Genomic DNA, 14,595 nt, shown 5'->3' with positions numbered 1-14,595 from the left:
GTTCTGACTAGTATAACTGTGCTTAAATGGCTTCAACGATAGAGACTTATAAATATATCCATTGTTTATTTTAATAAAATGAAGGGTTCTGACTAGTATAACTGTGCTTAAATGGCTTCAACGATAGAGACTTATAAATATATCCATTGTTTATTTTAATAAAATGAAGGGTTCCGACTAGTATAACTGTGCTTAAATGGCTTCCAAGAGCTTATATTGGTAGCAAAGTAGAATTTGAGGCTTAACTCCATTCATTCATTTATTTATTTTTCATAGTTGGAGGGTATATCTATTTTCAATGCTCAGATGCACAATCATCTGTCAAAACCCTTCATAAAAGATACATACATAAGAGTCCAGCCAATAAAATCATAGATCAGCTTATACTGCCTCTAAAAGCTTGAGATATGTTTAATGTTTTTTGTGATACTACACAGACATCAATATATAAGCTATAAGGAAAGAACAAATGCATGGTATGCAATTCAAACATCTTCAGACACTAAAAAAATACAAGATAAAAACTTTTCATTTATAAAATTAACAAGTTAACCATTATATAAAATTCTTATAAAATTTCTACAAACATTTATAGCAAAAACTTATTAAAATAAATTATCATCAAATTTCTTGATTACGTTTTGCATATGCAATTTTGCACTCAAGTGGCATAACATGAATCCCAAAAATAGTTATTTGTGGAACATAAACAGTTAAGTAGTCCCAAAAATGGCTGATACCCCTGATATAATTTTTTCCGATGTCTTCAAAACACAGCTCAATAATAATATGATTAAAGAAATGAGAGACATATCTCCATCTATCAATGCAAATACTTGCATAAATAGCTAGACATCTTTCATGTAATCAAAGATGCTTTCTTTATTCAATATACAATCTAGTATGCTAATATGTCAACACTGTAACATCTCAAACACACAAAATAAGCTTACCTCCTTTAACCCATTCATCTTGGCATTAAAATGTGGACATCTCAGCATCCGAAGAATTATATCAAGCTGTAACTGATTCATTAGTTCCACCTGGTTTTGGTGTGGCCACAAATGAAGACAAAGAATCCTCATTGCTTTAATAAGCTCAGATATGGAACCAATGTTCTAAAAACCAAGAAACGAAATTAAAGAATTTTTTAAATAAATAAACAAACACTAAAATTTTGTAGACTACAAAATATATTTACAACAAAGTCTTGTTCAAAATGAAAACCTTCCAAAAATTAATGTTCAAATTGCCTAATGGAAAACAATTTTCTGTAACAATCTTTAATTATTTTAATATTAAAATATAAGCATAATACTATTACTTCTGTGATACAAGCAGACTTTTAATAACAGTTCCTATGTTAGAAATAAGATCATCAACAATAAATATGAAAATTGATGTTTATACATATTTTTTAAAACCTCATCTTTTCACCCCTCAAGTTCATTTTAAAGGCATTTAAATATATATAATAAATTTAAGAATTTTTTCTCCCTTATAGACTTATCTCTCCCCTAAAAATTTATTCGGGCACAGCCAAGTTAATCTAATTCAGAGCCCTGACCATGAAAGTGTGTTTTCTTGGGATACCCCCCCCCCACATTCAATTTTCAGGCATTGGATTTACAGATTTCTATCTCCGTGAAGGACCATCTGTCCCACAGGAAGTTTGTTCTGAGACTAAGAAGGAGAACACGAATTAATCTATGATGAATATCAACAATCAAGTACCACCACATCCAAGGCCTTCTCGGACTTCTTGAGGTGACTTAACTCCAGATTTGCTACACCCAAACACTCAAGTATGAGAAAAACTTTATATAACCATTTAACAATAATTAAAGCCTATATTTTTTTGCCAAGCAACTGTTAATAGTACTCCTCATACCACGAGCAGGGTGAAGACAGATCCAAAGATCTCTGAGTGCCCCTAGTAATAATTACCTAAATACCTGCAAAGAATTAGAATAAAAAAGAAATAATCTAAAGAAAAAGTTTTTGTAAGAAAGTTCATGTACAGAAAGTTTTGGTTACCAGTTACTGAAAAATAGAGATTTGATGATGATACTTTTTTTTATAGTTCTTGTACATTTTGGTATAGTAATATAAATATTATATATCCAGTGATAAGTCGATTGTACTAAAAAAAAATACAATTAAGTTCATAAAGAAGCTACAAAGAATAAGATATCAGTTTACAAAAATGTGTACAAAATTGAAATTCCAACATTATTTACAACAATAATTAATTTTGTTCATTTCTAACCTATCCATACAAGCTTTTTACATTTTTGAGATATAAGTGCACATTTATATTACAGAACTCTGTGTAAATGTTCTGAAGCACTGCCTCATTTATTATTATGACAATAAAGTTTTACTTTCTATGACCTTTAATTTTGCTATAGCACACACAGAAGCATTAATCTATACCTTATTTTTTAGATCACTATCACTGAGACTTTTGATATACTCAACACTCCGGTCCATACAGGGTGACAGGAATGGGCAGACCTTACTTGTGTTCAGGTACTCAACACACTTGGATAATGGCATAAGTAGAGCTGCCATGCCCTGAAGGAAAATTAATTAATATAATACTCTACATTTTAGCAACTTTCAAGTGATAATATCATTATCTAAGTAAATAAAAATAGCAATTTTCTATTTGAAGAGCAACTATTATAGCTGTACACATAAGTAGTTTACTTCTGTAATACATCTTTGGATCTAGAAACGTTCCACTTTTCTAATCAAGTATACAAATGATTTCTGACAAAAAATAAATAAAAAAATTAAAGTACAAAATCACAAAACATTATCCCGATTAAATGCAACCCTTGCTTCCTCCCCAACCCCAAGTAAGAAAAAAAATGAAACACTACTTTAAGTAAAATCAAATTGCACATATAACCAAATTAAGGTCAAAGAACAAAAGCAGCAACAACAATACTCAGCAATATGTTACACAACAAGGTTTTGCTTCAAGAGTCATTTTCTGTGTCTTGCTGAAATATGATGAATTGAAAAAAGAACAAATAAGAAAAACAAACTATTAAAGACTTTCTTAAAATATAATAAAGAACTCACATTTAATAGCATTGCAGGTGGTAAAAACAGAGGAGTGTGTTTGTTATGTATGACTGTACTAGCTTCGAATCAGAACATGCTTAAATGCATTTGCCATAAAAAAGAATCAGTACTTTGACTACTTTCCTTTTGTTATTAATGATGAGCCCACATGATATTAATATGTCAATTAATTTTTTTATAAATAAAATCATACTATTCGTTTACCCAGGAGAAACTTCTAATAAAACTCAACTCCTAAAGGACTGGAAACAATGAAAAGAAATGGGAATGAATAAATACAGATATGATGTAATTGCTTCCACTATATTTTATTAAAATGAAATGCATCAGAGGGAACTCATGTGCTGAATGTTTAATGTGTGACTGACTGTGATTCACACCAGTATGATGCCAATGAAAGTAGTGGTAGTCATGCCATTCTCAGCAACAGTGTAGTGAATGCACTCATGGCTACTAGCACAGAACTGCTACATGACTAACAAGTAGAAATCAAAGTTTTGACTGGTGAAGGTTACTCCATGAAACAGAGTAAAAGGAAAATTAATGTTTCAGTAGGAGCTGTACAGAAACTCTGAGAACAGTACAGGAAACTAATACTATTGGTAATGAAATTGATGGAGGTAAAAAGCTCAAACACTGCAAAAGCTTCTGTACGCTAGGTAACTCAGTGTATGTTCTTTACGTGATACATGACAGTCCAGTGAAGATTGTGCCAATGACCAAGCTATAAATACAGATTTGGATGTTAATGTTACCTCCAGCAAGACAGTGATCATAAGCATGTAGAAAATATGGTGAAAAAAAAACCTGGAAGGAAAAAAAGAGGCCAATGGAATACTTGCAACCATGGTTTGGTCTGCACAAAGCTCTGAAATAAATATTATTAAGGTTATATGGGCTTAAATGAGAATAGAGAAGGTCAAACAGCTAAATTGATTGAATTGTTAAAATCAATACAGGAACAATATTTGTTAAGTCTTATACTGTAACACCTAATTTATCTTGGATTCCCAAACCATGTGAAACTTTATGGATATAGATGTACCAAAGAGGCAAAAAAGGGCTATAATTAAGAATTTATCAATTCTAAGTTAATGATGTTTCTATGGCAAAGAAAGGTCGCAAGTGGGGATGGTAATAAGCCATGGTAGGATGGGCCATCATCCAATATCACACCCAATTCAGTCAACTGTGCCCTGACAAGAAGATCAAATGTAGGAATAACAGACAGCCTATTCCAAAAAGTACAGCCCACCAAGGCATGAAGACACAATTCAAGGTAGAATTCTGTGGTAAGTACAAAATGAGCCCTTGCAGAATCAAGCCCCTGATGATGTACAGGGTCTAGCATCTAGGCAGAGTCCCTTGATGAAATGTACCACAGAGCCATAGTCCAGCATTGATCGAATGAGGGCCTGATAGATCTTCAGCATGGAACATCTAACCACTTCCCAAGAAGTGAAAGAGAGGACTCGGAGGGTGTTCAGTGCCCTTGTATACTTGACACGAAGTTGCTTAACTTATGGAATAAATGTCAGCTTACAGGTCAAAGAGAAGTCCTATGTAATCTGTCTCAGCAGGGCCCAAAATTAGTACTGGACCACTAAAGTATGCCAGCAGTTTTGCAAGAGGTCTGGCAAAATCTAACCCATTACTAGTACCCTTGTCTGGCAAAATTTTGACTAAGGACACAATTTAAAAATAAATTTTCACAACATTTTATAACTTAATTAACTTAAAACAGTTTCCTACCTGTGCAACACAACAGCATTTCTACAAAAAATATATTTTATTAAAAGTAAACAGGCCTAAGTGATATTGATCCAATATCTCACATATTTCTGGAAATTATGTTGGCCTTCACCTTCCTGTCTAAGCTTAAATTCACGATAAATCACCTAGGAATGGATCACTCTTAAATTTAATTTAAGCTGTCTTTCTACCGAGAATAAAATACATAAATCATGAGCATGAAATATAAAGGGTAATTAAATGCCAAAAATTAATTTGCTCAAGTTTTTGTGATTAAATAAATGTATATTCAGAGAATAAAATATGTCAACAATCATAAATGATAAATTATTTCCATGGCTTTCGCCTTCATGGCTAAGCCTAACTACACGATAAATTAGCTAGGAACGAATCACTCTTGACATGATGCAACCTATTTTTCCACAGAAAATAAAATACATAAATTGCCAATATGAAATATAATTGGTATTTAAATACTACGAAATAATTTGCTTGCATTTTTGTGATTAAATAAATCTTGTACTTGAAAAATAAATTACATCAACAATCGTCATGAATGATCATTTATACTGTCATTTTGGTAGTACTACACACTTTTCGCAATGTAACTTCACCACCAATGATCTGCTGCATGCAAATGACAACTTACAGCTAGGGCAGTTATGTCAATGCAGACAAAGTTAACGTGCTTTCTGAAGGATCCAACAACTGACAAAAGTTGCACTGAATAGAGATTAAAAGATTATAAAAAGAATCAACATCCAAAGGTGACTTTCCAGATACTGACCTATCCATACACAAAATCCATCTAATGATCCATATTCTAATGTTAAGCCACAAACATAAAATTATTGGTCAAACTTGTTCACAGAAAATTAAGTTAATATTTTTAATATTAGTAGTTTGAACAATTGCTTTAAGTTTGATTCAACTAGTTTTCATGTAGATAGAAAGAAGATCTTAAATGCCTTAATTTCTCATCTTGAAAAAAGGTTTGGAGACCTGAATGATCTACATATCTTGACACTTTAAGTGTGCAATATCAAAACATGGCCGTTGAACAACAAAGAGCTTTTGGAAAGGTTTGGTGATACTGAGATCCAGGTGCTCTTACATCATTTTCAAGAACCACTCAATCTGTGCACATCATTTGGTCCAGATGCATTTATTGATGAATGAACCACTCAATCTGTGCACATCATTTAGTCCAGATGCATTTATTGATGAATGAACCACTCAATCTGTGCACATCATTTAGTCCAGATGCATTTATTGATGAATGAACCACCATAAATGAACCACTCAATCTGTGCACACCATTTGGTACAGATGCATTTATGGATGAATGAACCACCATAAATGAACCATTCAATCTGTGCACATCATTTTGTCCAGATGCATTTACTGATGAATGAACCACCATAAATGAACCACTCAATCTGTGCACATCGTTTGGTCCAGATGCATTTATTGATGAATGAACCATCATAAATGAACCACCCAATCTGTGCACATCATTTAGTCCAGATGCATTTATTGATGAATAAACCACCATAAAAACATTTGTTATCCAGTCTGTGACTCGTCAGACAAAAAGTACAAATCAGAGGGTTGACAATGCAGCAGCAAGGTGGACATAAGTATTTTCTTTCAACCATTGATCTTATACTCAGCCTGCAAGCACATAGTGCTAAAGTAGAGCATGGATTCAGTTTATACAAGCTAGTGCATAAGATTTGCAAAATGGGCTTCAACCAGAGACTTTATCAGACCTTATGAGGATAAGATTACATACAACAAGTGTAAAAGAGTATGATCCTGAACCAGCCTTCTACCTATGGAGATCAGTTGGCACCAGATCAAAGCAGCCTTCAACAGCTCCATATAAACCATAAATGAAAAACAAAATAATAAGCAGAACACTACTTGATTTACTGTTGATCAGATACATGTATACTGTTCCATAATTGTGAGGGTATTTTTGAATACAAAATTTACTGTAAAAAAAAACTGATTTGTACTTCAGTATACTGTACAATAATATTTGTACTTCAGGATTAATGTAAACCGGTTTGGCGAGCTTGTTGATTTTCCTAATGTCATGGCATTGAAGTTGGTAATATATAACATTGAAGTTGGTAATATATACATTAATCCCATCCGGTTTGGCGAGATTGTTGATTTTCCTAATGTCATGGACCATGACATTAGGAAAATCAACAATCTCGCCAAACCGGATGGGATTAATGTATATATTACCAACTTCAATGCATGACATTAGGAAAATCAACAATCTCGCCAAACCGGATGGGATTAATGTATATATTACCAACTTCAATGCCATGACATTTCTTTAACCTAATTAAGTCTTCATACACAGTGAAGGGCAGCTCATGTTTCGCAACAACATATACAACATCAAACTTTTTTGCAACTGTTCTTGTTATACGTCTGTAAAATGAGCACATCCCTCAAAAACATTTAGTTTTTTTTGGATCGAGTATTAGTTTTTCTGGTAATTGTACATGTTCTCCTGATTTAAACTGATCATCAGTAACTTCTTATCAGTGTTTATATATACTGTCAAATTGTTAGAACATTTAAAATTAGCATTTCGAACAAAGAAGTCGGTAATGCAGTATGACATTGCAAATGGCAGTGTAGAGACTGGGACAGAAATAAATAAGCTCATATCCAGGTTTTTTCTCACAAGTTTCATCAAGGTCATCTAGCTGGAGCACATGTTTATCAATCATTTGAGAACTTTATCAGTGTAGCTTGGGAACTTTTCTATGCTAATTTTACTATAATTGTTTGATTTTGTTTTCAAATCTAACTGGTTAAATTCACCAGCCGATTATTTGGAAACAACATTGTAAATTGAAATACTGGCCACAGGTACTGTGCCAGACAGAATGTCTAGTACTGACACAACTGTTCCAGACAAACACTGTTTTTGAGCCAGACACTGTCTGTGTCCAGCAGCTTATTTTAAGATTTGCCATACTGAAAAGGTTAATGTATATAGTTTATATGTGCTATCCAAAATATTTAAATTTGGCTTTTAGCTATTTTCAAATCTGATGTTTCAGATCATGTGGTGTGAGGTCATAAATGGGTGGGAACAAGAGACTACACTAACCGATTCAGAAGAAAAAAATGAAAATGATGTGAGAAATATACCAGATTCCTCAGATCTGTGCATTTTATTTTAAGAATTACACTAAATAAATAATACAAAATGACAAAATATCAATCCTAAAATTCTTCTGATTAAAGAATTGTTGAAATACAGTTAAAAGTGCACTTGACACACTGAATGGTTCTTACCAGTCCAGATAGGATTAATGTCATCATGAAAGTTCAAAGAAATATTTCTCAAGTATTTGTACACTCTCTGTTTTGTAAAATACATGAAATAATAAGATGTTCAGCAGTAAAAAAAAAGAACAAAAACAACATAAATTTGAACAACAGTTTTCCATAGTAATTTTTTCTGCAAGTATATGATCATGTAAAAAAAATATGAAAGAAAATGCACATGTTAAATAGCAAAATGAAAATAAAAACATTATATAATGCTGATATATCATTCTTGCAAACTATTATTCTAAAAAAATAAACTTACCATGCCATTTAAGGTTGGGCTCTGAAAATGATTTTGGATCTCTGTAAAACCTCCATGTTGACCAAACTACATAAAAAACAACATACAAAAAATATTTTGTTTTTACAAATATAAAATTATTATATCAACATATATGACTCAAAAATAATTCCACTGTTTCAGTATATTGTATAGTACACAGTATCTACTAACGTAAATCCAAAATCATGTTGTATATACTAATGAAAAGATTTACGATCTCATAGTAAAAAATACAAGTAGTGAGCTTATCTCAGATTCAAACTGATAATTTTTGTTTAAATTTTCAAAGTATTATTTTTCATCTTCCGTCCAAAGGTTAACATTTTCCTTACCTGAGAATGTACTTCCAATAGATACACACCTCCTCACACAGTTAAGCTACCTTTTCTGTGCACTTGCCTTAGAGATTTTCATGCCACTAATCTTTAAGAAACTCCCACCTAATCTTAGAAAACTTTTTGTGAATTGCTCTACTGCATAATGATCTTATTATGCAGCAAAAGCCCTTCACCAATAGGAGGGCCACACACCTCCCTGCACACTAACTTCATCTATGCTTTTCCACTCATGAATCTTCTTTCTATCAATGAGGCAAGGAATACTAAGGTGCAACAGAAGTGGGGAGGATGGGTAGGAATATGTGTGTGAAGATGTATCTATCAGAAATACATTTCAGATAAGGAAAACGTTAACTTCTAAAACAATACACACCTCTTCACACAATTAAGCTAGAATCCCACATTGAAGTGGTGGTGGAGCCAGTGTAAAGATTTACCTAGAAGTGTTCCCTTCAAAAAATGCCCAAAGGAGACCCATAGAGTGTGAACCTGATGGCAGGAGTTCCATAGTGGCACACCCATGGAAGACCACATCTCATCTCTTCCAAGTCATACTCTATGCTCATGAAAAAGGAAAGAAGAAGCAAACAAGCCCCATATGTTTCAGGGATGGGCAAAATAAGAACATGCCATCCAATTACTTTCACACAATGTAGTGTGGTTAGGGTATGTTCAGACTGCAGGAGATGACCACATAAGTAGGGCACATGTGTATAGCGTGCTCACCTCAACTCTAATGAACAGACAAGACCAAAGGAAGAGGCCAGTCACAGGCTGCGAGAGGAGGGCATAGATTTTGTAATTTGCTTGCCTCAACTCTACTGAACAGACAAAGACTTCAGAAGGAAAGCAAAGTATCATACGATGTGTTCACTTCTACTATACTGTACAAACTCAGGCCCCAGAAGGAAACAAACAAAAACTATGAAAGTAACTTAGATTTTAAACATTCCACCCTAATCTGAAAGTTTAGGTGCGAACACAACCTGGGACACTCAGAAATATATTTCTGTTCACCCACACACTTGACCAGAGATTATTTGAAATTGCTGCATGAAAAAAAAAAATTACTGATATTAGTTTAAATAACCCGTCATGATGTTTAAGTCATGCAAACAAAAAGTAAAAGCAACCAAAGGCAGCTTGCGGTTGTGGTGCAGCACAAAAGCAACGGGTGGAGATCTATAGATCTTCCAACCAGAATTTTGTTGTGGGAGGAAACACAGGAGTACCCTGAGAAAAAACCCACTTTCACTACCTGGATGCCGAATATTCTCTCCTGGTAGTACTTGAGCTATGAGTCTGAAATGAAAAAGAAGAGACATAGATAATTAATACACTATATGTTAATGTATCAGATGTTGCTGCTAACATTGGAAATTTTTGAATTAGTGTGCTTCTTGTGCTGGTTATCCAATAGTATTTCTTGGCTAATATCTGAATTTGGTCCTAGATGGTAGGTAGGAGATTTAATAAATCTAGGTAAATTAGTGCAGTGTACTTTGCTAGGTGGAAAGCTACTCAAATTGCTTGGTTTTATATGGCTTCCAGTTTCCTGATTAAATTAGTGGACTGTGGCATGTGACCATATACCCATATTCAATTGGCAGACTGATGTAGGTTTTATATATGGTTAAAATGGTGTCAGGTGCACAGCCCTTGTGAATCCCCCCCCCCAATTTTCTTTTAAAAAAGTGATCAGTCAAGATTAGTGAACAGTTAAAAGTTATACCTAAAAATTTAACAGATAAAGTGAATTTAATGTTGGAGCCTAATAGCATTAATTTAGCTTGTGTAATTTTTTTCCTTTTTCTTCTAAAACAGTGATAGAATTTGACAGCTTGAGTTTTTACTGGATTTAATGTGGCAAGCTACTTATTACACCAGGAACTCCTGGTGTAATAAGTAGCTTGGCGCATTAAGAAAAGTCTGAACTTTGTTTGTAGCAACCAATGGATCTCATGACATGCTCCAAATGGCTATATCATCAGTGTATTGTGAAGTGTGAGCGTATGCGAGTTTTGGGAATGGTATGTCATTAACATAGATTATATAAAGAAGTGGGTTGATCATGGAGCCCTGTGGGCCACCTGCCTTTAAATTGAATAGTTGTGATAGAGTTTTGTTAAATCGAGCTCTAGCCTGTTTACTGTGGAGGAAACTTGATATTCACCATATTATTACATGTGGAATATTGAGTTGATGTAGCGTAAGTATTAAGCCATTATATCAAACACTATCAAAAGCCTTTTTTTTATGTCAAGGAATGCTGCTATTGTTACATGTTTGTGGTTGAAGGCCTTTAATATTGTTTCTGTGAGTCTAATTAAATGATCAGCAGTTTTTGATTTGCGGCTTGCTGCATTTTGATGTCAGTGCCGACTTCATTAGTTTCTAGATAGAATAGAAGTCTGTTTGTAATTATTTTTTCCATTAGTTTGCCTGTAGAGTTTAAAAGGCTTATTGGTCTATAAATGGCAGAGTTTTTTAAACCTGTATTTGATCTTGGAATGACAATGATGATCACAGTTTTCCAGTGCTTAGGGAAATATCCAGTTTTAAGTGATAGATTATACAGTTCAATTAAATACTATGTATATTTATCTGGAAGGTTTTTAATTACCAGGTTCATTATTAAGTCTTCCCCCAGTGCCTTATTTTTAAGCATTTTAACATGTGATTTAACATTAGCACAAGTGATCAGGTGTTATGTTATTATTAGATATGTCCGAATTGTTGTTTGTATCTTGTGGCATTGAGGAAATCAAAGAAGAGGAAGCAGAGAATTGAGGGACAGCGAGGCATCAATGAATGGAGTTCCCAAAAGAGAGCCCATCCAACAGAACCTGTAGTAAAGAGACAATTCCGTGGATAGAACAGTCTGTCTGAGAGAGGTGGTCTACAACCATGTTCCTGGTACCAGTAGTATAAGATGATCCCATTGAGAAGTGGCCAAAAAAGAAGGTCTAGGATTTGAAAGTAAAGGGTACTGGATCAGGTACTCCCATGTCAGTTGATATAGGAAACAACCTTATAGTTATCGGAATGGATGATACTGAAATGATCCATGAGGAGGGGTAAAAATATGAAGCATGCCTAATAGATTGCCAAAAGTCCAAGTGCACTGATATGGAAAGAGGACTTGTTGCGGTCCCATGTGTCAGATGTGAAATTGTCACTCAGAGGTCCTCCCCAGTCAGAGAGGAAAGTCTCGGTGAATATGTATATTGAACTGGTTTGGATAGATGTAATGGAACACCAATGGTGATTTTGTATTGGTTCAAACACCAATACAGATCCTTGAGTAGAGGAGGGGATAGGTGATTCTTTGAGATTAAAGATTCCTGTGAGTGGTACCACTGACCACGCAGGGACCATTGGAGTAAGAACATAATCCAAAGGGATAAGTGGTTCCAGTGAAGCTATAGTGTCCAAAAGCAGAAAAACCTCTCATGCAGTACGAGTAGGATAGATACAAATCCTAGTGACTATTAGTTCTATAGTGTGGAGGTGGATGGAAGAGGGTTGAGCACAGCTGAGAAAGTGATTGAAAAACATACCCAGGTGAACCAGGTATTGAGTGGGAGTGAGGAAGTTTTGACAAACACAACCTCCTCAAGACACAGAATATATATAGATGGGATTGGATGAAAAAGGAAAGAAGACTAGATTAGGGAAGATAGAAGGAAGGGAAGAAAACTGAAGAGAAAGTTCATGGGTAAAAAGTATAGTAGACCCTCTGCTGGAAATTGTGGCCACAGTTACACAAACCATGAAAGATGGGTCCTCACAAGACCAAACTCAACCTAGTTAGACATAAACGAGCTCAAAGAGTCTAATGCCAGGCAGAAGAGGAAAGTTGGGAATTGAGAGTCAAAAGATTGGAACCAGGGAACTAGGTCAAGGTACAGTGGTGTAGAACTGGGTTTGGGACAGTGAGGAAACAAGGATTGAGGACAGGCAGTCTCTGACCATGATTCAATCCAGTCAGGAATACCCAAAAAAATTCAGGGCAAGGAAGAGTTAGGCTAGAAAAGTAGAAATAAGTCAAAATCGGGAAACGATGTTTATCCCTACCTAACAAGTTCCAGCAAGAAAAAGCCAAATGAGCAGAAATAAAAGAAGAGGAACATGCTATGTAGGAGAAGAGAAGGAAACGATAATTGCCCGCAAAATATTTTGGGCATGGTGAGGTGCATCAGATTAGAGGTGTAGAGAGGAGAGATAAAGAACTACGGTAAGAAGGATCAGGAGAAGAAGGGATTATAGGGCCCTGGAGGGTGAAAGAGAAATCAAATAGTCTGCCCCCCCCCTCAAACAGGCAAACGAAATTCTAAATTTGGGAATCAAGGAAGGGAATTCAGAATGACAGAAATCCAGGATATAAGAATCAGATAAACGAGGAGGTTCAGGCAAGAGGTTGCAGGAACATAGTTAGTCAAACTTGTATACCAATATAATGAAGAGGTACAATGAAAGGTAGTTAAGAGTTAGGATTAAGAGGTAGAGAACAAGAAGAATTGTGTGGCACAAGGGAAATAGAAAGAATGGTAAGTTCCTGTGAAATTATGATTTGATAATCTAAAAAGGTTTGAGGTTCTCTTCAATGGAGAGAGAAGTTCCCTGAGCATTAGCGGGAGGAGAGAACAAGCATTCAAATTTGTTCTCCTCATTCTCCTTTCAAAATGAGGGGAAGGAATGCTTGAAGAAGGGACAGGAGAGGAAGGTTCTGGCTGCACAAGGAAACCCACTACCATATACACAATGGCTACAACATCATCCTCACTCAATGCATCTCCATGTGCCATAGTTGATACATTAATTATGTGAAAAAATTGCTCAGTAGCAGATGCTATATGAAATTGTGAGTTCATAGTTCATAAAAAAAGAAGAAAATTAAGTGGCTTAACCTTCGCAAATCTCACTGAATTGAAAAGAAAATGCACATCTGATGTGTTCAGTGCCAAAGAAAAGAATGATGTTTCATGAGTACAAAACCATAAAGAAAGTTTGTGCACAGGGAAGTGTCAGCCTCCTATTGGTGGAAGGCTTTTTCTGCATTAGAAAATTCATGAGAAACCTCGTGAGATTAGATGGGAGTTGCCTAAAGGTTATAGGCATGCTAATCTCTAAGGCAAATGCATGGGGAAGATAGTTCAAATGTGTGAAGAGGTATGCATCTTGGAATAAAAACTTGTTCTTATTTTATACACAGTATATGTGTGAAAAACATTGAGGGTTGAACAAACGGATCAAAACCCAATTAAGGTGTATTAATATTTGACATCACACTCATACACAAAAGGAACAGAATCAATAAGTATTCTAAAGGCATCTTTTGGTACCTGAGCCAACTCTGTTATGATAAACTGTCACAACTGCCAAAGTATTTTAAAATGCATGTTGGCTTGAAATCTAGACTTCTAAGATACCCTACTCTGGTTCAACTGATTTCAAATCACATGATTGTGAAGGCTAAGATAGATCTATAGAGTCATTGATGTAAGATAGATCTGTAGAGTCATTGATGTAAAATAGATCTGTAGAGTCATTGATGTAAGATAGATCTGTAGAGTCATTGATGTAAGATAGATCTGTAGAGTCATTGATGTAAGATAGATCTGTAGAGCCATTGATGTAAGATAGATCTGTAGAGTCATTGATGTAAGATAGATCTGTAGAGTCATTGATGTAAGATAGATCTGTAGAGTCATTGATGTAAGATAGATCTGTAGAGTCATTGATGTATTCTGCAAATCC

The 14,595-nt window shown here is 34.7% G+C and overlaps 1 protein-coding gene across 1 annotated transcript in view; it reads right to left on the bottom strand.

Moving 5' to 3' along the window:
* LOC106461361 (ubiquitin carboxyl-terminal hydrolase 24-like) overlaps positions 1-14,595 on the bottom strand; it is a 197,302-nt gene that overhangs the window by 163,868 nt on the left and 18,839 nt on the right. Inside the window, exons 4-6 of the mRNA XM_022388299.1 lie at positions 8,477-8,542; positions 2,437-2,577; positions 954-1,118 (exon numbers count right to left, since the gene is read on the bottom strand). Of these exons, the coding sequence (XP_022244007.1) occupies positions 954-1,118; positions 2,437-2,577; positions 8,477-8,542 (372 nt within the window). The remainder of the gene's footprint in view (positions 1-953; positions 1,119-2,436; positions 2,578-8,476; positions 8,543-14,595) is intronic.

This window comes from Limulus polyphemus, unplaced genomic scaffold, assembly GCF_000517525.1.
Source record: "Limulus polyphemus unplaced genomic scaffold, Limulus_polyphemus-2.1.2 Scaffold944, whole genome shotgun sequence".
In the NCBI taxonomy this organism is placed as follows: domain Eukaryota; kingdom Metazoa; phylum Arthropoda; class Merostomata; order Xiphosura; family Limulidae; genus Limulus; species Limulus polyphemus.
The sequence above is the reverse complement of the archived record's forward strand: the minus strand, read 5'-3'. Positions and strand labels throughout refer to the sequence as shown.